Here is a 26,755-nt window from a genome sequence, read left to right as displayed (position 1 = left end):
TGTCGGTAGCCTGCGGCCTGCCAGCGATGGATGCTGAGACGCTGCCTTACGCGCTGGACCTGGTGGCCAGCAGCGGGGTATGCTTGAGCCCGGAAAAGCGAGCCGCCTTGAGGAACTCCCTCCTGCTGGTGCGCAGGGACTACCGTTTCGAGCAGGTCCGCCTCTGGGGCCGCATCCAAGGCATCCGAGGAGCCTACTATATCGCCGAGGGCTTGGGACCAGACAGGGCAGGGCTGAGAAGCCGCCTCTACAGGTGGGCGCCGGCTGCGGCTGGGAGACCCCTATGCCTGTCCACCTCGAGGGTGATCTACAGCAGGGGATCTGGTGGAGATCTAGTGGGTTGGGTTTAGGCTCCCCGCGCTTGAACACTGTACAGGTAGTCCTCGACTTACGACCCCAATAGAGGGATCTCTGAGATTGCTTGTTTTCTTGCAGACGTTTCGTTATCCTAACTTGGTAACATCATCAGTGCTTGTAAGGAGTGAAGGAATGAAGTTTGCTGTCAGTTTATATTCTGGTGTCTTGCCTGTCTGTGTGCTTGGGAGTGGTTTTAGGGATTCTTTGGTTGGGCTGTTTAAAGGTAAAGGGTCGCCTCACACATATGTGCTGGTTGTTCCTGACTCTAGGGGGTGGTGCTCATCAGCGCTCTCTGATGATGTTTCCATGGTCATGTAGCCAGCATGACTAAACACCGAAGGCACACGAAAAGCCCACCAAAGGTGGTCCCTATTTTTCTACTTGCATTTTTACATGCTTTGGAATTGCTAGGTTGGCAGAAGCTGGGACAAGTAACGGGAGCTCACTCCGTTACTTGGTGCTAGGGATTTGAACCGCCGAACTGCTGACCTTTCTGATCAACAAGGTCAGGGTCTTAGCCACTAAGCTATCATGTCCTGATGGGCTATTTACTAATGGCTTATTTGGCTGTTTCTTGATTAAGGTAGTCAAATTGACTAGGTATTGCTAACTTGATTGTTGGTCTGAAATTAACTAATAATCAAGTTAGCAATACCCTAATCAGGAACTGCCAAAGAGCCATCAGCAAACATAAAGAATCTCTTAAGACCGCCCCCAACTACACAGACAGGCAAGACACTATATTCTGGTGAACTGAGAGCAGTTCACTAACACTGATGATGTTACCTAGTTAAGGTAATGAAACATCTGCAAGAAAACAAGCAAACTCAGAGAGCACCAAAGACCCCTCATTGTGACCATGAATTAGAAATATTCTCCTTTATTAGGACCACAGTTGAGCCCAAAATGTATGTTGCTGAGTGAGAAATTAGTATTGCCCCATTTTATGACCTTTCTGTGTTAAGTGAACCACTGCAGTTGTTAAATTAGTAACACTGTTAAGTGGATCTCGTCTCCCCGTTGACTTTGCTTGTTAGAGGGTTGCAGAAAGTGATCACATGACTCTGGGACACTGCAAATCGTCATTGCAAAAAGTCAGCTGTCAAGCATCCAAATGTAAATCCTGTTCCTGGAGATGCTGCAACAGTCATAAGTGTGAAAAAGGGTCATGTCACTTTTTTCAGTGCTGTTGTAACTTTGAATAGTTACTAAATGAAGTCTAGGACTACTTGTACTGAGTTTCCAAGAGGCTGATTCCTTGATAGAAGAAGCAGAACCTGTTGAATTTCTTACGTTCTGGTTACCCAACAGGTAGAGGAGCCTTGTCAGGTGGAGAGAATATTGCCAAGTACAGGTAATCCTCAGCTTATAACAGTTCACTTAGTGACTGTTCAAAGTTACAATGGCACTGAAAACCTATGACCATTCTTCACACTTATGGCCATTGCAGCATTCCCATGATCATGTGATCACAATTCAGATACTTGGCAACTGACTCATATTTATGATGGTTGCAGTGTCCCATGGTCATTTGAGCACCTTTTGCGACCTTCTGACAAGCGAAATCAGCGGGGAAACCAGATTTACTTAACAAGCGTGTCACTAATTTAACAATTGAAGTGATTCACTAACAACTATGACAACAAAGGTCATAAAATGGGACAAAATTCACTTAAAAATAGTCTCACTTAGCAACATAAATTTGGGGTTCAATTGTGGTCGTAAGTCCAGGAGTACCTTTAGCTGATAGGAACAATAATGTACTTCTGGAGCTCCTGCTATCCTAAAAAGCTGAAACCAGTGGACAAAAAAATAAAACAAAATTAAATTAAGATGATTTAAAAAGGAACTATTTAGCATTAATAGCTTTCTTTTTTAATGATGCCTATGTGCAAAACTCAACTTCTCTTCAGGGGCAGGATTTCATTTGCAGTTTTTATTATTGATCTTGGAAGAATCGGGACCATTTTACAAATAATCAAACTATTTAAATGACTGTTAATATGGGCTCAGCAGAGCAATACAATTCATTCTGCAATGTGCAATGACAATACAGGTTTCTCAGCCCAGGAATTGGATTCTGCCAAAAAATATAAAATCCATGATCAGGAATGATTTATTTTTTAAGACCAGACAAATATGAACAAAATTGTGACAATCATAATTTGTCAACACTTCATTTTTTAAGCAGGCAAAATATAAGCATCCTGCAAATCCTTCCAGATTGGGGTTTTGCAATGGGTGGGAATCCATACAAAGAAGCACTCTGTCTGTATCTTTCTTCCACCGTTAAATGGGTGCTTTGTAAGTTACCACGTGTTCATGCTTGCATAATCATTTCATTCCCCCCCTCCCCCAATAATTTAGTCAGGTCTAAAAAGGTACTATAAAAAAGAAAGTGAGGCAGAAGATGGGGAGAGAGAGGCTTACATAATGTTGAAATCTTAAGGTCTGCATAATCTTGGAACAGAAGAAAAGCTATTGAACTAAACAAATTAACAGGAAATGACAATATGGTATTTCTGTGGAAGAACCTTTGTGGATTATAAAAAGAGAACAAAAATAATTAGCAATGTTGGTTTTAGTAAAATAAGATTGATTTTGTTAATGTGTTATATAAATAAAGCCAAATAAAAGCTTCATTGAATTGGTAGAGATATAGAAATAAATACTTGAGGAGTATTTAAAATAAAATTAATGTTTCAATACAAAGCTTTAATGTTCTTTTCAATGTTACAGTTTTGATCTTAATGATTTTATGTGATTATTGAATATGATTGAGACATATTTTATGTGATTATTGAACATGATTGAGATCATGTTAATAAAATAAATACTCATACGGGACATAATTTATACTAAGAAGTTGTAATCCCTACAACTACCATAAGGTCTAATACAATATTAGCGTAATATACTTCTTATGGCAAATGATGAAGAGTGTGGTGTATGAGAATATGTACCTACTTGATTCATGGCACCATTACAGTTGCAATTGGGATTGCTTGGTTTAAAATTCAATCTGTGAGCCATTCATGCTATTCCAAGTCTTTTCTGATGTCCTATTCTCCACTGCAACTCTGCTTGTCAGTTGTTCCTTTGACAATTTTAATGGGATTTTTGATAGACCCCATAAATGTCTATAAAGAAAAGGTTCTGATTTTTTAAAAAAAAAACTTGTTTAGTAACACTAAACCTATTTGTTTTTTTTTGTGGGGTGGATAGCTTGAACTGTGTGGATTGGAGTCTTCTGCCACCCGCCTCAGAGGAAATTATTGCACTGTGTGCAGGATTAAAGGGACGTTTCCAAGGGGATCCGTCTTACGAGTATGAATCCCCTGAGAAAAAAGAAGAAGGTGAAAGACCATATGAAGAAGAAATTGGAGTAAGTCAGTGCGTGATGGTTTGACATTTGTACATAATTGTCTATGAATATTCTTTATTGTTGTTTGTATGTTTTCTTAAAAAAATGTTATAATTTTCTTTTCATCATGATTATTTGCTTTTGGTGCATTTCTGTCTCATCCTTTTTTCTAACCTGGTTAGAGAAGTGGGATTCCCATTGACTTTTCAGATATTTGTTACTGCCTCAATAATGAACTACAGTACTTAATATTGCTGTCTATGTTTTACATTTATTTTGCTATAGATTAAATGTTAATTTTGAATTTGGTTTCAGTGACACTGAGACAGGAATCAACATCCTGTAAATTAAACCAGTATCATAGGCTTAGCCAACAGATTAAATTTTCCGTCCATTCTTTTCTCCCACAGTAACCTTAAGGGAGGGGTACAGAGAGGTCCAAGGGCCACCTTAAAGCTTGAGATGACCCCAGAGCTTATTTTAAAAAAATGTGAGGAGAAAAAGTTATATATATATATATATATATATATATATATATATATATATGTATATGTATATGTATATGTATATGTATATGTATATGTATATGTATATGTATATGTATATGTATATGTATATGTATATGTATATGTATATGTATATGTATATGTATATGTATATGTATATGTATATGTGTATATGTGTATATGTGTATATATGTATATGTATGTATGTATATATATATATGTATATGTATGTATGTATGTATGTATATATATATATATATATATATATATATATATATATATATATATATATATATATATATATATATATATATATATATATATATATATATATATATATATATATATATATAAGCATAGGGAAATCCAGAGAAACTAATCTTTAATAATCTTTTGCCTATCTTCCTTACCCATTTCCAATGTTTAATTTTTTGTTTAATTTAAAAATAGAAAGACATTCTCTTGATTCTTTCTTCAAATCCCAAAGGAAGAAAACTACCTTTAAATTATAAGTTCTAACCTGCTAACCATTTGTTTTCTTCCCTCCAATCTCAAAAACCAACACATGCATAAAGAAAATGTAAAAACTGCAAATCTATTAATTGGGAGCAGGAAATTCAAGATAGGTCTTCCATAATTGAATGCTTGGGTGCTGCTGGCTTTAAAAGAGCTGATTAGAATGAAAACCTACCTAAGTGTTTGAGAAGTTGGAGTGTTCTGTCTGCTGCTTCCTCTTTATTTTTCTCTGCTGATTATTCTTTACACAGTTACAGATGGAAGAAATTAAGAGCAGGCATTGGTAGGCACACTCAGAATTTGGGTATTTTAGACTCCCCCCCCCCACATTTGTCAGAAGTAATTTTGCAGAATAGAATAACAAACAAACAAACAAGCAAACAAACAAACACCACCCTGTTCTAAATGATGTGCTGTTTTTGGAGAAAGAAAAAGATGATAGGCAGAACATGTCCCTCCTTTTCACAAAATGAGAGAAATCCTTTATTTGTATGATTTCTAAATTGCTAAAGATATATTATAATAATAGTTGGTTTACTAGCATGGTTGGCATATAGTCAGCCAGATGTTTAGACTGGTTTTTTTTGTCTTACCGACAGTTGTTAAATCTGGGATTGTTGTTAATACAGTATTCTTCAGATGGTTCATATGTATTGTAAACTTCATAGTGATGAAACCACAAATAGCAGTCTGCTATTTTGGCTAATTATTTAGGATAGAATTGCACAAAAAGATGATTACTAAAATAATGGGAAGTACATTTGTTCTTGGTTTTTTTCCATTGTTAGCAATTTCATGTTGATGTTTACTCCAGAATGACTAATACTAAACACAAGTGGGTGTTGTCCACAAGACTTGAGAATTAAGTTTCTGACTCGATGAATACCATAGCTATTCTTACAAATAGAAGGGATGGAGATCAAAATATGCAATTATTTTGTTCTGGACTGGGGAATCTCTGGCCCATGTAAGTTTTCTACATGGAAATTCTACAATTTACTACTGTAGATTCTTTTTCTTTCCAGGCACAGGTTTTTCACCTCAGATCAGCAGCAAAGACAATATTTTCTTCAAAGTTCTCAGAAAGAAAGATACCTTTTGATTGCTGAGTAGGGAAAATGAGACTTGTATTTTTGGAGCAGCAATGAAATAATTATTCCTTATTGATTTTCTTTGCATTTGGAAAAAGAATCCCGAATGTGGTTGTTTTAAGGCTGCAAGAGGTTTTAAACTCCAGTCCTCACATCATTTGGCAGTGTAGAATTTCTTCCCCACCCTGAGTTATTCTTAATAGTCACTAAGATATTAATCAGATATGGGAAAACATGTTGAAAGGAGTGAATGTGAATGGAAACTTGACACTTTCAATACAAACATGTTCAAGCTGACTTTAGCTCATAGTCCCCCCCCCCCCCCGGCTTAAAGCGTAATGATGAATACTAGATAACTAAGTAAAAATCTTAAAATCTTGTTCACTGAGCTTACAGTTACATAACATGAATAGAAAAGTACTGAAGAAAAATACAGATTATGAGGTATACGATATACTACCATTAGTCTGAATATTAATTTCTCAATGCTTTCCTAGGATTGTCACATTCATCAGATTAAACCAAGATCAGTTTAAATGAAGACCAACAGTTAACCAGGCCTTTGAATCTCCTATTCCTGCCAAGTTTGCTTCTATTGGTCCCTACTTTCTCTACATTAAAAAAAACCTAGTCATGTTCTTATAGAAAATTGATCTTTTATATAGGCTGATCCCAAGGCTGTGGGATTTTACAGGTAATCCTCAATTTAGGACCACAATTAAGCCCCAAATTTCTAAGAGAAACAGTTGTTAAGTGAATTTTGTCTCATTTTACAACCTTTCTTGCCATAGCTATTAAGTGAATCACTGCAGTTGTTGCTCTGTGAATATGGCCTCCCTATTGACTTTGCTAATACTAAGTACTGTTTGTAATCTCAGAGAATATTTTTGTTCATAATTCTCCATAATTGTATTTTCCTTTCCATTTTTAATAGAAGCAAGGCATTTAAGCAGAAACAGAGTTACTTCCTCTTCACCATTTTTTTAAAATGAAAACATATTAAATACAATGAATATATCTGAATATATTTACCTCAAAGTTCATCAAGAGAGAAATATACTAATTATATAAAGGAATTAATATGATTACTCTAATTTTTTCATTAATGTAGTAGTAATAACAATTTATTAAAGTTTTATGCTGTCTGATCTCCAGTGATTCTAAGCATTAGAATATTAGATGGAAGGAATATTATTCTGTCCCAAGTCTCATTCTTATGAAATATAGGAAATAGATTTTAATTTGCTTTTTCTTATAGCCCTTGGTCAAGGAGGAGATGCGCCTGGTATCCATAATACATCAGATAGATCAAGAAGTGGGTATTGTTCCACGGGGCGCATATGTAAAATCTCCACTTGGACCTGTGCATGTGAACAGGAGCTTTGAAGGTAAAGTTGTGCGAGGACAGCTTTGTTGTCTTTGAACTCTAAAATGACTATAATTACATTACAAAATTAGGTTTTGTAATTCTGCTCAACAATCAGTCACAACTCATATATGACAGTGCTCATGGCAGATGCCTAAGTTATGTGTTGTGCATATAAGGAAGCAGGATGCGTGTAAAGCACACATAAAATTTTCAGAATAGGAGAGGGTAAGTTATTGCTGCTGCTCAATTTTTTGCTGTAGGTACTGCATAATGGAAATAGAAAAGTTAGCTTTTAGAGTTTTTCCACATAGTTCTTCACTTTTAGTGCACCAGAGCAAAGTGGAAAGATGTGAATATCAACCCATGCAGTTAGTTTCCAACTTCTGCTTCATGATTTATAAGTTCATGTCTAACATATTTATTGGTTCGAAATCTTGGTGGCTGTTGTATGGAACCCTCATGGGGAAAGGGCACTTTCTTCTTTAAGCCACGTTGACCTTCTCATTTAACAGTTTGAAGGCATGCAGGACTGTTTTCTTTGTTCTTGCAAAATGCACACAAACGCACACACAAACACAAATGCTCAGCCTTTTTCACCATCTCAGTTGCAGAGTCTATGTATTGTGCAAATACACACACAAAAAAATGAAGCGATCTAGATGGAAGCTCCTCTTTCACCCCAGTGTTGTAAGTGCTGCTGTGAGGGAAAGGGGGGGGGGAGGGACATGCCGTTTGAACTCCTAGTTTATTATCTGGCAACCGTAGCTGTAAAATAAGGGGGAAAAGGCATCTTTCTCCAAGTTCATATTTTTGCTCAAGACATTCTAGCTATTCTAAGAAGTGCTGTTACCATGCTGACTAGGTTACACTAGTGCATAGGGAAACACTGAAGTTTCTTCTATACAAGAGTATAAAGCAGGGGTATGTATGCAGCACTTTTTGGATATTTTGTACTACATAGCTCCAGCTGATGAGAAGAACCATGGAATTTGTTCCAAACATCTGGAGGGCAGTAAGCTCCCTCTCTTTGCAGAATATAGTCTCATCTGTCATGAGCTATCCTATGCTGATGAGTACTATTTTCCATCTAGCAACATACGGGCTTAGCTGAATGTTCACATTTGCTGTACTGACATAAACCTAACAGGGGAATATGTGTCTTCTCCCCTCACCTCTTTTATGACATGGGTTAGCAGGGTCTCTTCTTAACTTTTACGGATGGCGATTAGGGATGCAGAGTGATATCATTAGTAGGTCAGGATGGCTTTTTAGCAAAAATGTTTGGGAATATCTTTATTTTTAGTGATTATATGCCTATTTTACAGTTAATATAGTTTTCATATTTTCCCATGTCAAAATGATGGGAAGTAGTCCAATTTGAATTTTCACAGCCAGAGAGATCTCTGAGGCTCAGAAATGTCCTCTGAATTTAGTATCGCAACACTTTGTGTTAATATGCTCTAGAATTCTATTGGACTTTACCACTGAAAGATTTTCTTTGATCAACTCCTGGTTTCTTATTGTTAGTGTTAATAAAATTACTTAATACTTCTCACTACCCATTACTAATGTATTTGTCCATTTACCATCAGTGCCCTGGTATATTGTGGAAAAAAAAAGAGAGGTAGAAACCTTATGTATATTATCTTCAGGTGTACAAGTAAAGGTGGGATATCAATCAGTCAAATAAATAACATGTCTAAATTGTTCATAGTTCAATTAAGAAAGTGAACTCTCATTAATTGAAGAATGGTAATATATTAAAAGAGGCTACTGAGCAGTTCTGATTTTCTTTTTTCACTTTCATCAACAGGTTTGTCCCTGACAGAAGCAAAAAAGTTAAGCTCCTATTTCCATTTTACTGAGCCTGTAAAATTGAAGAATAAAACTCTTCTGGAAAAAGCTGACTTGGATCCAGCCATTGACTTTTTGGATTCTCTTGAACATGATATCCCTAAAGGTAGGAAAAAGTACTATCCCACATGCAAAATGAAAAAGGCAGAGGGTGGCATTTAGGGCCTAGTAAAGAAGAAGTATTTGGCTTTTGTTGTGTAAAAGAAACAATTGTTAATTTCATATGTTTCACTCAGCATGTTTTAACCATTCTGCTTTTGGATTAACCTTCATTTCTCTTATCCTTAAACTGAAATTGGGAAAGATTATAGAGATGCATATAAATGAATTAATTCTTTGACTCGAGCTTAATTGAGTGGGAATTTGTGTATGATGTTTCCATTTTTAAAATTTATTCACCTCTGATTATATGAGTTTATTTTGAAGAGGCGTAACTGTTTTTCATTACAGCAATTCTCAAAATAGAAAACAAAATCAAATAATATATTTTATGCTATACGAAACTTTGTAGAAGAGCCTGCATGCTTTGTGGAAGACTCTCTTTGAATTGTTAAAGCAGCTTCAGAAGATTCACCAGTTGTCTTAATATTCATCTGTACACACAGACAACACTTTTACTAGCAAAGTTTTTGAAATTACTGAGCCTTTCACAAGACATGTCTGTTTTAGCACTTTGAGAAAAGGTGCTATAAAGTGCCAGTATGTTTTGTGAAATACCTTTTTCAAATGCTTTCTGTAGTCCTAAGATAAATGCATGCAGCCATTCAGCTCTGGCATACATTTTTCCTAAATAAGACAACTAAATAATAACCAGTAAATCAGATTCCACAGACAAAAGCATGTAACACATGCAAAAACTAAAATTCTGCACCAGTCTTCATTAAGGATGTAAAAAATTAACACAATTTCTTTTTTAAATGAAATGATTTGATGAAGTGAAAACCATCAGGACATCAATGGGCTTATATTGTCATTTTTGAAATAATTTGTAACTTGAAAAAGTGGAAAGCTGGGTCCATAAAGTACAGATACTCTTCAACTTACAACCACAATTGAGTCCAACATTCATGTTGCTAAGTGAGACATTTGTTAAATGAGTGTTGTCCCATTTTACATATTTTGCTTGATTTGTTAAGTGAATCACAGCAGTTGTTAAGTGAGTAACGCAGTTGTTAAGTGAATTGACTTACCCATTGACATTGCTTATCAGAAAGTCACAAAAAGTGATTGCATGGCTCCAAAACACTGGGGTGGTCATAAATAGGAGTCAGTTGCCAAGCAACTGAATTTTGATCACATGACCATGGGGGCCCTGCAATGTTGTGTGAAAAATGGTCATGACTCCCTTTTTTAGTGTCGTAACTGTGAACAGTCATTAAATGAACTGTTGTAAGTTGAGGACTGCCTGCATATGTTATAGGTAGTAGTGTACAAAAATATGCACCTTGAAAAATCAGGTATAATCTTAGGAAAATTAGATACAGTACCAATTTTATAGAAAACTGGAGAGAATCTGCTTAAGGATTGAATTTAAATGGAACTGCCACATTCCTTTTTTATATAATAACAAAATAATTTTTCGGTGTTGTGCTTTTTTAAACAAGAGCCATACAAAGCCTGTCACATCTTTTCAGTGGGCAGTTTTGTCTGCTTCATGTGTCAACACCCTGAGCTGTTTAAACTCTTCTGTTTCCTCCTAATTAGGAAGGGTTTGTAGCAGCCGATGTCCTGCTGTGTGAGATAAGACTTTCAGTGATAGAGGAGCTTTTATGAGCATTTTACATGCCCCTTCCATCCACTCTTGCTTTGTCTTATCTAAATGTGGCCTTGTTAACTCTAACCTTCTGTCTTGGGGAGGTTTGGTTCAAACTTTTCTTTGATGAACTATTGCACTTAAGCTACATAGTAATCTGCAGCAGTCTGAGCTGTGCAGAATGGTGACCATACACTTGTTATGGTATGCAAAATGTTTAGCTCCTAAGGCAATGTATATCCATGGTTATTTAACTGATGCCATTTCTTCTGCTTCCTTGACTTGTATTTAATAAGATGTTAAAGCAAGATGCTCACAGAGTGGAATTATGAAAACTAGGTTTAGGGTAGGAACTGATTTGTAGCAAAGATTTTGCCTTGTATCTGAATTTTTGTTTCATTCTTTTTACTTGGCAACTGCATTAGATTTAGCACAATTATGCCAAAGTATGTTTGAAACCATTGTTTTTATTTCAGGTTGTTTGTTTATGAGCTGAGATTGGTAAATTGAAATTAGGGACAATTTTAAATTTTAAAATACTTTTAAGGGATAGATTTCTGCCTTTAGAATATCATTGCAAAAAAGCAGAAAGAGAAATAAAAGTTATCATATCAGTGAATCATTGTCTCTTTTAAAATATTTAGATTGTCCCTTTCTTGACCATAGTGATTTTTTCATCCCACCATTCTTTTTATTATCACAAACTTGTCTGCCTCATGAGGAGGGATTAGTATAGTGAATTATGTAATGTAATACACTATGTTATGAAATATGATATGATATAGGATGGACAGTACTACCAGCAGATGGATTTGCAGTTGGCTGACCAACCGCAGCATATGATCCTCAATGGAACTGCATCTACATGGAAGGAAGCATGCAGTGGAATATCTCAAGGTTCTGTCCTGGACCCAATGCTCTTCAACATCTTCATAAACTTAGATGAGGAGATTGAAGGCGTATTCATCAAGTTTGCAGATGATACCAAACTAGGGGGAATTGCTAACCCTTTGGAAAACAGACTCAAGCTTCAGAAGGATCTTGACCAACTTGAGCGTTGGGCCTTATCCAACAAGAATTAGTTCATTGATGAGGGGGGGAAAAGTGACTTTTCTCACCACTGAACTGCACCTTTGGAAGACAGGCTTAAGATTCAGAAGGATTTTGACAGACTTGAACATTGGACTGTATCCAACAAGATAAAGTTCAGCGGTGAGAAAAGCAAGTTTGTGCACTTGGGCAGGAAAAACCAAATGCACAGAAGAGGCAGCACCTGGCCCAACAGTAATAACTGTAAGAGGGATCTAGGTGTCCTAGTGCACCACCACTTACATATGAGCCAGCAGTGTGCTGCAGCTGCCAGAAAAGTCAATGCAGTCCTAAGCTGCTTCAATACAGAGAGAGAGCATCAGGAACATGAGAATTGATAGAACCACTCAATACTCCATTAGTAAGGCCACACTTAGAATTCTGCATCCAGTTCTGGTCCCTGTGATAGAAAGATTCTGAGACCTCAGAAAGAGTTTAGAGAAGAGCAACAAAGATGAGAAGAGGTCTGGAGGCTAAACTGAATGATGAACAGCTAAGGCAATTAGATATGTTTAGCTTAACAAAGAAAATGCGTAGTAGTGACATGATAGCTGTCTTCCAATATTTGAAAGGCTGTCACAGAGAAGAGTGGGTTGATTTATTCTCCAAAGCACCTGATGGCAGGGCAAGAAGCAGTGGGTGGAAGTTAGAGATACAACTTAGAACTAAGGAGAAACTCCCTGACAGAGAGAACAATTATTTAATGGAACAGAGGAACTTCTGGAGTTGTGGATGCTCCATCAGTTGTGGTTTCAAGAAAAGATTGGATAACAATTTCTCTGGGATGGAATAAAGATTCCTGCCTGGGGCAGGGGGCTGGACTAGAAGACCTCTGAGGTCCCTGCCAGCCCTATGATTCTACAAAAAACTAATCCAATCCAATCTATTGCAATCCAATATAATCTTCCATTCAGTATAAAGCTCATCACGTTAAATCATAATATAGTTTATTTGCTTGTGCATATCTTATGACATAACAGGAATTGCGTTTTACATGACCTAGTCATTGTTTAGTTGATGATGAAGTATACAGATTTTGGAAGCAAAATGTTGGAGTGAAAAAGGAAAATATTTCCACAGCAATCTATATGGCTTGAAGCAAGACTTCCATCATTCATATTGTTCTGTATAGATGATGTTGCTATATAGCCTGGAGTTTGTAAAATTATATAACATTCATTCATGTTACCATAAATACATAATCAAAGATATATTCAGATTGCTGGGGAAAGAACTATTTTTTTTAAAAAAAAGGCAAATTGTGTGAAAGCAAATTTTTCTTCTCTTTATTTTCCTCAAAGAAAGCTTTTGCAGGAAGATACAGGAAAAAAATCGCACAGAAATGATCATGGAATGATGACTCTTGTGTCTGGGAGAATGTAAACATGTCTCACTACAGAGCTGTGAAATCTGAAATATGAGAAGCAGATTCAGCAAATGTAGGCTTCCTATGGATGTTTTGTTTCTCAAATGTAGCAGATGTGAGAATCACTTCTCGATGCTAAACATATGGTGTAATTTTGTATTGTACAAATTGCTGACCTGGATTTTGTCTACAATTACAGTAAGTTGGCATGCTTTTAGAGTTAGTCTCGGGATATAGATCTTCCTAACATACATGTGGCAGTAGTTCAATACAGTACTATATTTTAATAATAGTCTCTTTGAACTACATGTGACTTGTGCATATGCCAGCTTTTTCCACACTAGGTAAAGATGATGGACATACTGTAGCTCATTACTAAAACTGAATTCTGGTTTCAGATTGGCATTAATCTTTTTTTCCAGGCCACTGAGAGTTAGTTGAATTGTATAATATTGAATTACTGACAGGAGGGGCCAAGGATTATCTGGCATGGTCTCAGGAAGAGGGTCTTTCTGTCATAGTGCTCGCCCTTTGGAACATCATTCCCTCCAGAAATTAGAATGGGCCCAATCCCATTGGCCTTTTGTAAAGGCCTTTAAAGGCATGGTTTCATCACTGGGCCTGAGGATCTGAATGTGTGGTAAACCTGTGCAATGTGTTTGTTTATCATTAGTAATTTTGTTTATCATTAGTAATTTTGTTTTTTCACTTGTAATCTTTTGGCTGCTGATTACATGTCTGTTCTTGTATTTATTATTTAACTTCTCCACCCCTACCCCCACCCCATGCTGATAGCTACCCAAAATAATAAATTTGAGATAGGTGGCTATAGAAACTGAGAAAATAATAAACAGATAAATTAATTTACATTCATGTATCTAGCAATGAATGGACTGTTGGTGGAATTTGTCCAAATATTTGCAGTCTTTGTGATATTGTTTTTCTGGGTCTTGAAAAAGCTACAAGTACTGGGAGGACTGAGGCTGAAAAACATGAACCTGCTTTATCTCTAAGCATTAGCACAGCTAATTAATTCCCCTTCAAAGCCCCCCTCCTAAAGTGATTAATCCCCTATCGAGCTCTGTCTCCAGCCCTTCAAGAGGCCTAAGTCTGCCAAGGTATTTACGGCCCCTTAGCCAGCAAGCAGACGGCAAGGCAGCTTGTTATCGGGATAGGATGGAAGTGGTTCCAAGACAAATGGCCGCCTATCTCCCAAGTGGCCTTGCAAAACCCAACAAAGTGCTGTGCTGTGCTGGCCACCTACTTTCCTCGTCCTCCTCTCTCCCCTAACGTTTCACAGATGTGACCCGAGCCTTCCCCCTTCATAGTTTAACACTAAGCAGCACCTCCACAGTCCTGTGAAAGATGGGAGCCAAAGCACTTTACTTTTGAGTCTGCCAAAAGCCACATGGGGACAAGACCCTTTCAAGCTGTTTTATGAAACTAAAAGGGCGGTTAATGGATGTGGGTGAAATAATGGTGTTGGAGAAAATAATAGGACTGGGAGTGGGAATGAATCTGGAAAGATGGAATGGAACAGGGTCAAAGGAAAAGTGAGTCTGGTGCATTTGTCAGTAGAGAAGGGCAGCATTCAGAATCTCTACTTTCCAAACTTGGAAATGGTACAACGCTCAACAAAAAAGAAAAATCCATGAAGCAATGCCAGGATCCACGGATATGAGTTGCTGAAGTAGCAAACTCATTTGACGGTTGAGAAAATAAATTATTCCCCAGACTGGAGGGATATAATAATCTGGCTGCCAGCCAAGATAGCAGGTAAATGGACTTTGTCTTTCCTTGTCTTCAAACTGTTTAAACTTTGGGGTGCTATGCCAACCAACTCCAGTAGGGGGCACTGTGGTGCCAGGCTCAATAGCACTGCAGGAACAAACCCTAATGAAGTAATATGAGAAAGTTTTGGACTCTTTTAGTGAGGTGAAGACAGAGGAACCAGACTGTGTGTGGTATATATTGACCTCTTGAACTATGGATATGGAGAGGAGACTGTCAGCTCCGCTGGAGCTCACACAATTTTCAAAAAGGCATATTGGCCTTTTCAGTAGATTTCTTTAGTACCACCATTTTATGTGTTCAGACCAAGATCTCCCATGATTTTTCTTATCAAAGGCCGCACACTCAGCCTCTTCATGCCAAGAATTTTATCTGACATTTTGCTATTCCTACACTGATCAGGGTGTTCCCTGGAAGTATGTTTTTTTTCCTAGAATCAATCCTTATGGAACATAGTAACACGAACAGAATCATTCGGAATTACTGCTTTTCATTTTTTCAACCACCCATATTTTCCCTGTACTACTGAATATTTGAGGACACAGACACAGCATTTTAGCATTTCAAGAATATAGTTGCAGATTATTTTTCATATTTTAACTAAAGGGATTTAACTGACCCTCTGCCAGATATATATCATGATTCCTGATTCACCTTTTCTTTCAATGTTGTTATACAGTTGAAGTGTCTCTTCAAACATTAGGTAAATCTAACATTTGCCATTGTTTCTGTTTCAAATTGATATTATAAGCAGATGTACTGAAAAATGACTCCATCATCATTCAATATTGGTTTGCTAACTAGAGATGATGGACAAAATAGTTCAGTAACATTTGGAGGACACAGGTTGATCACCTTTGTATTTAGGGCAATGTTAGCTTGATTATTTAAAAATATATCAAGTATAGTTATTAGCTGGTTTCTGTGTGATCTTTTTATTTTTTTTAAAAGTAATTTATTATTTATTATTATACCACCTAATAGAGATAATAACTAACATTAAAAACAGAGATGGAGAAAAGTATATGGGATGTAATGCTAAAGAAAGACTTAATATGACTCAGTGAATTATTTTTATATGGAAGGCATTCAAGACCAATTTTATCCATATGTTTTATTGAGTAGGACAAACAAAAATAGGATTCACTCATTTTTTTAAATGAGAATTTTTAAAACCCCATTATGACATAGTTATTCAATGGTCTTGCTTTTAGTCTTGGCAGTATATTCACAAAATTTCAAGAATAGCTATAAGAGGATTGCTGTGAAAATAAATGTTCTGGTAGTAAGTCATATCTGAAATTCATGTTTACAATTTATTATATTTTCTGATATGATGTAATAGAAATGAAAGAACCAATACCTTATCATCCCAGATTTAGAGATTCTTTAAAAGAAAAAGGCTACCACAATATTTGGTGTAATAAAAGAGAGATTAAGATCAAGTTTATATACATGATATAGAGAGCTGTAATGAAATTCCCATTAAATATCCAAGCAACAGGCTGCCATAAAATGGACATTGTTTGAACTGATAATTTGCAGGTTTTTTTCTTAAAAGGATTACATCATGTAATCCTAGAATTGCTGAGAATCTATACCTAATTTAAATAGATTAGTTCTCTTTTTTTTTAGATGACATGGGGAGCTGTGATTTATTTCAAATAGGAAGGAAACATTTCCATTCATTTTCTTATAGTTGAAAGTAATATAGCGAAGCCTATTTATTGCTGTATATTCATGGTTTGGGAAAAAAAGCAGATAAGGGATGAAAAGAACAAAAAGTTCAGCAACCTATGACCCAAAGGGTGGATCTTTATTGCTACCCTAAATCATCTGGCTCATAGTTCCAAAAGAAATAGCATATCTACCTGGTCCATTGTAGTCCTTAAAAAGAATTCAAGTTTGTAACTTTGTCTCAGGCTTGATATAGACCTGTATTATTTTAATAAATTGTAATGATTTGGATCATGTTAAGAGTATTTTTTTCCCCATTTTTTCATTTTTCCTTTATTTGTATGCCGCCCTTTTCCCTGGGGGGACTCAGGGCGGCTCACAGTTCAAAAAAAAGGGGGGGGGGGAAGGACAAACAATTTTCCAACATGAAGACAATACAACATATTAAAAAAAAAACACAACAGTCACACAATTCGAGTGGGGTTAGAATCTTAACCCCAGGCCAGCCGGGACAGCCAGATCTTTAGAGCGGCGCGGAAGGACTGGAGGGTGGTGAGGGTCCGGATCTCCATGGGGAGTTCGTTCGAGAGGGTCGGAGCAGCCACCGAGAAGGCTCTCCTCCGGGTAGTTGCCAGTCTACACTGGCTGGATGATGGAATTCGGAGGAGGCCTAATCTATGCGATCGTATCGGTCTAGTGGAGGTAATTGGCAGTAGGCGGTCTCTCAAGTACCCAGGTCCAGTACCATGAAGGGCTTTGTAGGTGATAAGTAGCACCTTGAAGCGCACCCGGAGACCAACAGTCAGCCAGTGCAGCTCGCGGAGGATAGGTGTTACGTGGGTGAAGCGAGGTGCACCCACGATCGCTCGCGCGGCCGCATTCTGGACTAGCTGAAGTCGCCGAATGCTCTTCAAGGGCAGCCCCATGTAGAGCACATTGCAGTATGCTTACACTGTAAATACATGTATGTATTTTGTAACATAGCTTTGGTTATTCATCTCTTTCTCCGGGAGGAAGGGAGAGAGGGCAGGAGGGAGGGAGGCAGTGGTGGATTCTGGATCCTGTTGCAACCGGTACGGTTGCAACTGGGCCCTGCGTCCTCCACATGAACACGTGTGGCACATGCGCACATGCGCCCAGCGCACGCATGCAACTTACCATCCAGTGACGCCTCTTCAAGCCTCCATGATGCTCCAGCTGCTTGGCGGAGCATCACACAGATGCTGTATGTACCATGCGTGTGTGCGGAAGTGCAAAGGGTTTAAAGACAGCTAAGGAGCGTGGCTGGTTGGGTGGGCCCTCCGGAGCACTGTACTGGAATGGTATATGGTGCTCCGGGCAGGCTCCGGTACGCCTCTACCAGGCGTACTGCCTGCAACCCACTACTGGATAGAAGGTGAGAGGGAGGGAGGGAGAGAGAAGAGGAGAGAGATGGGCCCATCATCTACTCACAGACATGGCCTCTGGCCCCACATTAGCAAGATCTCTATGTACAGTTATAGTAATATAGATTTATTGGAGTGTAAGGCTATCAGAAATGGAAAAGGATGAATAGCAGTCAGAAAGAAGGATAACAAACTCTAATATAATGCAAATACCACTTTGGTTTTGACATTGATTGGCACCTGGGAATCCTCAGATCATCCACTTCAAATAAATCCTACTTTTCTAATGTATGAGTTTTACGCAGAGATGTGTAGAGTTACTTTCATATCTTGGATCTTGAGGAATGCGAGAAACTTTTGTCATCCGGGGGTCTTATCCTTATATCAACCAGACATCAGAATAACTCTACCATGACTGATCTTTAGGAATGCTTTAAAAACAAACCTGTTCAGAAGGGCATTAATTTAAAACCTATTATCAATATACCTATTATTATCTGTTATAGTAATTTATGACACGGTTTCTATATTTATTATCAATATATTTATTTTGTTTTTTGTATATGTGGATCCATTTAGAAATTGACAACATATTATGTAATATGCCATAATGTGAGGCTTAGATTCAAACCAATGATAGAGAAACTTAGATGTCTTTAATTAGTTACAAGATTTAGCATATGAAAAGCAGAGAAGTGGAAAATTATCCAAGTTAGTCAATGATTTTTGTAGATTAGAATATTCCTTTTTATTGGACAGTTAGCAGATTACCGTATATACTCGAGTATAGGCCGACCCGAATATAAGCCGAGGCACCTAATTTTACCACAAAAAACTGGAAAAGTTATTGACTCGAGTATAAGCCTAGGGTGGGAAATGCAGCAGCTACCGGTAAATTTCAAAAATAAAAATAGATACCAATAATGTTTTTGAATATTTATTTCAAAGAAAAACAGTAAACTAGCGGTGTATTCAATGAAATACTTCACTCACCTCATGATGCTGATGTCCCGCTGTGATGATGATGTCCCGTGCAGCCGTGGGAGCAATGTCCCGCCTCCTATGACACACGGCACAGTGATTCCTATCATTGGATCACTGTACCAGAGGAGGTGGGACATCGCTATGTGGCTGCTTGCCATAACAAGGAGGAGGTGGGACATCGTTGCAGAGCGGCAGGAGGGGGAGGAAGGGGAATCGTAAGACAGCCCTGCATTACATTAGAACGTGAGGAGGGGGGATGGTGCGGTGCGCGCTGCGCGGCAAACTGACACAGAGGGAGGGGAAACTCACAGGGGCACTGGGCCATTCACGAGTGTCACCCAGTGGCATGGCCCCGCCCCTTTTTCTCCTCCATTTCGGGCAAATTTTTCACTGACTCGAGTATAAGCCGAGGCGGCTTTTTTCAGCCCAAAAAGTGGGCTGAAAAACTAGGCTTATACTCGAGTATATACAGTATTTGATGGGGTAAAATATTTGCCAGACTGATACACTCTTAGAGTATCTTATTTTAGTTTGGGATAGACTATTCAGAACAGTCTTTTAATCATAATGGAACAGCCAATTACTGTTTTTCTTAAGTCAAAACCAATAATCAAATCAAGACATGAGGTGGCTATAACATTTGTAAAAGATAAATATTTTAATTTGATTTAAGAAATGCCAAAAATACAAAAAGCCCTCTATTATTATTGTTGCTGAAATAACTATTATTGTAAAAGAAAAGAATATCTAAAAACCAGAAAAAGTAGAAGAATCATAATGCTGAAACAAAGCAAGTCATTGTTTCTTTGATCATCTGATGAATCTTCTAACCAAGGGTACAAATTTGAAAAATTTACTTCAGTTTGGAAACTAACAATAATGTTTAAAAGAGGCCCAATTTCATTTGATATGAAGAATGAGGCAAAAGACTATTTCCACTATCTTCTGCTTGATCAATAGGATTTGAAGAACTGTGAAGATGATATATTAATCCAGGGGCTTTTCAGGTAGATGCTACGTGCTGCCTAGCATGTTCCAAAGTTGTTTCTATAGCAACTGCCTTTGCTGTCTCTATTAAAATCCTGCAGAAGCATATAACTAAGAAGAAAGGTTCCATGTAATTTAAGGGCCCTCAGAACTTATGATTGGAATCTTAGTGATTACTTGGAAAACTTTTTGTTCTGAATACCTTTTAAAAATAATATACTTGGACGTGAACGGAAGAATTAATAGACTAGAATCTGTACTGTTTTATTAGCACAGACTGCTCCAAGACTCCATCTTTTAATAATGTTATGTCCCCCCCCCCCGAATTAGATAAACAGTCACAAAATTGTAACTCAGGGTTCATAGTTTGTAAGTCATGAACCTTAAAAGACTTGCAAAATATGTACAACTAGGCTGTATTCATTATCTAAAAATTTACAGGATAGGATGTGATAAGGCTCAGAGTTAAGCTCCAAATTGAATACGTTTTAGCAAGAAATATTGGGAACTACCTTCGCCATACATCAGTTACTACTGTTATGTAAATGGGGAAATATGATTTTAGTCAGCTGTCCATTTTGATAATGAAAGCATGCAGTACTTTTGTGGCTCCTTTCTCTTTTCTGATATTAACACTAGAAGCTGGAGAGGGATATTCTGCTAGCTGGTGAAGTTCAGTACTTATCCATCAAGTCCCTTCTCCATAAGTGCTACATCTCAGGACTGCATTTTCAGTTCTGCTACAGTTCATGTTGTGAGTACAAGGATAGGTACTGGCTATGATTTATCACTTCTCAAGGACAAGCACAATTTGTCCCTTGGGGATAATTTAGAGAAAAGTTCACAGTAGATCTTCATAGATTAAAAAAGTTATTAGATGAATGCTTTCCTATCATGGCAGTTAAGAGGCTGAAATATTTATCCAAGAACTTCTCTTGGAAGCATTTTTATAGATTGGTACTAGTTTATTTAGTGGTCCATGGTGATATGCACAATGAATACAAAATAGATTTAAGTAGCTTGTTTTTAACTAAGAATTATAATAGAAAATGAGATTTTTGCTGTTATATGAAGTGACTTTTAAGAATGTGATTATTAAATTAAGCTTTTCATTTCACTACTGATAATCAAATGTAAAAATATGTTCAGATATGTTTTGAAAGGCATACATAATTTTAATTATATGATATTATTTATATCATACTTATATACCCATCTCACAAATGTGACTCTGGGTGGCATACAATAAGACAGCCAATTAAAACAAAGCAGTTAAGCACAAATATAAATATAATATGGAGAATACCCTACATCCAAGGTTAACAATCTTGTGGGCTCCCCTTTTCCTGGGATCACCAAATGTACTGGAAGAACCATGTTTGCAGGGCTTTTCTAAATGCCATTTTCCCTTTTCTGTGGGAAAATGATGTTAATAATGCATCATATTAAACACCATTAAATGGATAGTATGGATTGCCCTTCCAGATAAATCTGTACAAAGTGCATAAGCTTTGGGAAAACTATACTAGTTGTATAATATTGATACTATATTTGACACTATAATGATATCTATAGAGCCGTGGTGGTGGAGTGGTTAGAATGCAGAGCTGCCAGCAGTTCAATCCTGACCGCCTCAAGGTTGACTCAGCTTTCCATCCTTCTGAGGTCGGTAAGATGAAGATCCAAATTGTTGGGAGCAATATGCTGACTCTGTAAGCTGCTTAGAGAGGGCTGTAAAACACTATGAACGGTATATAAATCTAAGTGCTATTGCTATGCTAGATATATAGGGAAAGATACAAACAGTATAAAATCTAAATTGAACTTCACAGATGAACGCTACCAAAATAAACTAATGTAGTTCTGTTGAAATTCTAACATCTGTGAAGTGATGACCAAATGTTTATGAACTTAGCCAATTTTATATGCATCATATATGTGCGTTAATATAATTCTGCTACTCTCTTAATTATAATAACTTCTGAGTCAGGTGTTCCTGTTTTTATTATCCTGATACTACCTTTTGGGACCATCAGATTTTACTAAATGATGACTTACTTTCCCGCCAAGCACCGCACCAGAACATAAACTTTGAAATATATCCAAAGCAGAAGTGTTATGGAAGAATGGGTTTGGAGTAGATCAGCTCTCTGTTGTTTCAAGTGCTTTCCAGTTTAACATTAGTTTTTAAAATAATCTCCATAACTAACTTACAGTAGATATTTCAGGCTGGAGATCAGGCAGGCATGAGGGTGAAATACGAATTTGGTGATAGACTAGACAAAAAGCAGAAGCCGAGAGGGAGGTAGATGGTTTCTGACAGATGGTCCATCAAAAAGACAGTGGTTGGTTGAGCAAAAAAACATTCCAAGCAATGTCTTGTTTGAAAAATTGTAGGCACCTCCCTAGCATTCCCACCCATATTTGGCCGGGTGAAGAGTAGCCTGCTCCAGAAGGGAATCGGAAGTTCACAATCTTCATCCAAAGGATAATTTTCCCAGGCTCTTTCCTCCCTCACCGCTTTCCCCTTTTGGAGCTCAGTCAGGCCATTTTTTTTAAAAGTGAGGCAACATTAGGTTTGGGTATCTCTGCCAAGTGCAGCTTGAAAAGCAAATTTTCTTTATTATTTAAAAAAATGTTTAAGAAGTAATTCTGCAAAGCCTTTTCCATGAATGTATTATACATTTGATCTTCATCATAGCTGACATAATGCAGCTGGGGGTCCCATCAGCTACTTGAAGATTTGTCTATTTACTACTGCTTTCCTCTATCCACCGAAGATAAAAACTTCAGTACTGACAATTGAGGTAGGAAGTGCCCGTTTTACTTATAAGCATATCAGAATTGTCTAATTAACTAAGCTAGTAATTAAAAGAGATTAGCAGGCATTAATATTTGCCACAGTACAAGGAAAGCAAGTTTGTTGTAGTGGTTAAGGCATCAGGCTAGAAACTGGGAGACTGTGAATTCTAGTCTCATCTTAGGCACAAAGCTAGCGGGGTGATCTTGAGCCAGTCACTTTCTCTCATCCCTATCAGTTGTAGTGGGATGGACAGATATTCTTAGGAAAAGGTAGCTCTGCAAATAACCAGGTCCTTTAAAGGTGATAACCAGTATCCTAAAGAAGAAAACTGGCGGCAAGTTCAGCTTTTGCAAATAGAGGTGTAACATGGATGAACCAATGGGCACCTAATACTATGTGTGCTGTTGCATTCTGGACCACTTACAATTCCCGAGTGATCTTCAAGGAAAGCCCATATAAAACACATTGCAATAATCCAATTGGGAGGTGACTAAGGCATGAGTGACCACAAGCAGGGCCTCCCAGTTGAGGAAAAGGCACAGTTGGCATAGAAGACCTGCAGATCAGTGCATCTGTGAAACCCCACTCAGAGTCAAAGATGACAAATCAGCAGCCTTTGGGGGACCAAAACCTTAGAGCCATTCCATCTTGTCTAGATTGAGCCAAAGACAGTTTATCAGCGGCTTCATGCAGATGTTAAGAGGAGAGGGGAGAGACCCAAGCTCTGAGGCACCCTGTACTGCAGGGGCCTATGGCTTGATCTCCCTTTCCCCACTAACATCTCCTGGAATCAATCACAGAGAAAGGAGGAGGATCATCTCAAAATAGTACCTCCCATGCCCAACACAAAGTAATCATGCTCATAATTCAACACATTTTAAAGGATTTTCTCTCCCTATGAGAATTTATGAGTATCGAAGAAATTATTAAATGAATAGTATAATTCTTTATTCTTCATGTGATAAATTTGACATTTGGATGGCTTACCTACACTGAAACAAAACAGTTGAATAAAAGAGCAGCAACAATAACAGCCCTTTACCCTAGAGCAGTGTTTCTCAACCTTGGTGACTTTAAGTCCCGTGGGCTTCAACTCCCAGAATTCCCCAGCCAGCTGGCTGGGGGATTCTGGGAGTTGAAGTCCACAGGACTTAAAATCGCCAAGGTTGGGGAGCACTGCCCTAGAGTATTCTATGTGGCAAAAACCAGGTTGGTTTTTAGCAAGATTTACAGCCTTCATAGATCTCTAGTATTTCTTTTGTTTTCAGTCATGGTTTATCAATGTTATGAAAAAGTTTTTCCTCCTTTAATGCTTCTTGTCATTTGCTTCCTGATCATGGTTAGATGCTGGCAACAATCAACTCGAAAGCACCTATGAAAAATACCTATGAAAATTACCTTTCTCTGTAGACAATTTGAATTTAAATTGAATGACCGATCTTTTAAAGGAACCTTTAAAGAAACCACATCTCCTTATTTGATAAAATACTTAGTTAAAATTTCATTAAATTCTGCCTTGAACTTGATTGTGTGATTTGTTTGTGTTGATTGTTAAGAAAAAAAAGGTAATGCTCAGTCTTGGATTAGGTGAGGCTTTGATTTTGCTGCTTCAAGTTTAACAAAGGAGAAACAGTGGATCTGACAGTTGTTTGGCAGGAATCGGGTAAAAAGTTATGCTTGTTATGTAGTTTTCTTCTTATAAAGGAAGCAGCTGCTCTATTCACCAGCTGTAATTTGTGAATGTCCTTTAATGGCAGTCCCAAAGAGGATATCCCAAGGAGAGTATGTGATGGAAATTAAATAGGGTGGGGGAAGGCACAGATCATTATTGTAGGTTGAATTGGAGGGACTGGTCAGCTCAACTTTCAGAAAATAATAGTGTGTGTCACTGAAGTATTCAAAAGAGCACCATTGAGTAAATGATTATCTTAACACCAGAGTTACAGTATAGTGATGTATTGTTTATGTATTCAGTATTGTGGTATCTAATATAGATTCTTGAACATTCATTTTGATATGGAATTCAGAAAGCACAAAGAATTTGCCACAAGAATAACATTGTATTAAGATATTCATAGTCCTTTTCCTAGGAACTACTGAATATTTCCATCTGTGAATATATCTATTTAATATTTATTGGAAACATTCTCCAATTTTGGCAAGTTTCTTTGGATGAAGCATATCCAAAAAGTACCCCTTTTTTCACTCCCATAGTTCTCTGATTATTAGTTCAGAACCCATTGATCAGTCTTGGTTTGAATTATACTTTAATATTCTTGGCATCACCAAAGCATAAATTAACATTGAAACTAATCCTTTTACTACCTTAATACTCCTTTTCTTCAAAGTTGGAACCACAAAAGACACCAAGGAAAATGAATTGCTCTGTAAACTAATGGAGGCATTGTGACTCTCTCTCTGCTGTTTCTTTTTCTTACTTTTACTTTCCGGGAACCAAAGCACTAATTTTACCCTTAGAATACCTTATCACAGTTCAAAACACAGTAGTATGATATTTCATACATATGAATTCTTGCTTTAGGGGGAAAAGACCACTTCTCTCTTCCTTACACCTTGCTATAAATTTAAGAAGGGATTGCCGTTATTAGAAAAGGAGAAGATAACTAATTTTTCACAGTGAAACAATATATCCTTTGCAATATATCCTGCAAAATATCCCTAAAGAAGCAAATTATTATTGTTGGAGTAGAGTAGACATTTGTAGATAATTTATTTTAGGAGATAGATTTTGTTGCATACATGATGTACAATGACAATAAAGGCAATACTATAGATGAACATTATTGTTCACAGTAGTTTATATATACATAATACTGGTAGGTATTTTTAAAGGCTTAAATCCAGTAGGAAGAACTGCATGAGGATTAAGATGACTCACAGGAATATTGTATTTTTCTCCATTTCCAATATGTGAACAATGCATAGGAATAACGTTGTTGCAGATGTTGCATTTTATACAGGAAAGATTACTGCAGTTTCCCAAGAGATTACTGTACATAGATTGTGTGGAACAAAGTATACGTGTTTGCTGCTCCCAATTCCTCTATTGCTGTTTTTCTGTTAAAGAATCTGTGATCTCATTGTATATGGTGATATTTGTAAATATTTGTTTTTTCCATAGGGTCTTGGAGCATTCAAGTAGAGAGAGGAGGCAGAGTAGTAGTGCTGCGAAGTCTACTCTGGCCTGGACTCACATTCTACCATATTCCTAATACTAAACAGCATGGTTATATCTATTTTGGCCATGGAGAGAAGAACATAGATTTACCCTTCATGTTGTGAAGTTCACAAACACAAGAAAATTAAGGAAGTTATGTCCTAATGTTGCAATTATTTTGTATTTATAATGTCTATATTTTTGATTAAATAAATCAGGGTGAAATCAGGCTACTTCTTTGTGATCCATATTTTAAAAACATGTACAGTTTCTGAGAGTAGTTGAATCTTCTCACACCCACTTGCACTATTCAGGTGACCTTGAGGGCACAGATAAACCTCCAGGTGGCCCCAATGACTCTCAGAAAGAGTGCCAATGACCAGACAACTGCAAGGAATATAAATCCTTCCATCCTCCACCATTCAGTCAGAACTGAAGAAGCTTCTTGGATGAGAAATGAAATGTCTTCAAGGAAAAACCTTTGGGACAACCATGACTGGATAAGAGGATATTTATAGACACACAACAAATCAAAGATCTGGACATAGAGTTGAGGGTAGAAAAGTAAATGGGGCAGGGGTATATGCAAGAAGAATCAGAATCCTGCAGAAGCGTTACAAAAAAACCCGAAATGCAATCCTTAGCTGCATCCACAAAAGTATAGAGAGTCAAAATAGCTTTGTCA

At 37.3% G+C, this 26,755-nt stretch overlaps 1 protein-coding gene across 1 annotated transcript; it reads left to right on the top strand.

Moving 5' to 3' along the window:
- On the top strand, positions 1 to 26,300 carry RSPH9 (radial spoke head component 9). Its single transcript, XM_014074912.2, has 5 exons — positions 1 to 253; positions 3,583 to 3,742; positions 7,093 to 7,222; positions 9,017 to 9,163; positions 26,035 to 26,300. Exons 1-5 carry the CDS (start codon positions 27 to 29, stop codon positions 26,193 to 26,195), a joined length of 825 nt encoding a protein of 274 aa, XP_013930387.1. The 5' UTR covers positions 1 to 26; the 3' UTR covers positions 26,196 to 26,300.
- The last annotated feature ends 455 nt before the right edge of the window (positions 26,301 to 26,755 follow it).

Source organism: Thamnophis sirtalis, unplaced genomic scaffold (assembly GCF_051295495.1).
Source record: "Thamnophis sirtalis isolate CommonGarterSnake01/CBP01778 unplaced genomic scaffold, rThaSir2_p1.2 scaffold_6, whole genome shotgun sequence".
NCBI lineage: Eukaryota > Metazoa > Chordata > Lepidosauria > Squamata > Natricidae > Thamnophis > Thamnophis sirtalis.
This window is presented reverse-complemented; position numbering and strand designations above follow the sequence as displayed.

Bases quoted from the DNA above. Each gene is read 5' to 3' on its own strand.
- RSPH9 (XM_014074912.2), top strand. From the start codon at position 27: ATGGATGCTGAGACGCTGCCTTACGCGCTGGACCTGGTGGCCAGCAGC. The intron at 254-3,582 runs GTGGGCGCCGGC...TGGGGTGGATAG, and splicing joins CTGAGAAGCCGCCTCTACAG to CTTGAACTGTGTGGATTGGA. The intron at 3,743-7,092 runs GTAAGTCAGTGC...TTTTTCTTATAG, and splicing joins CATATGAAGAAGAAATTGGA to CCCTTGGTCAAGGAGGAGAT.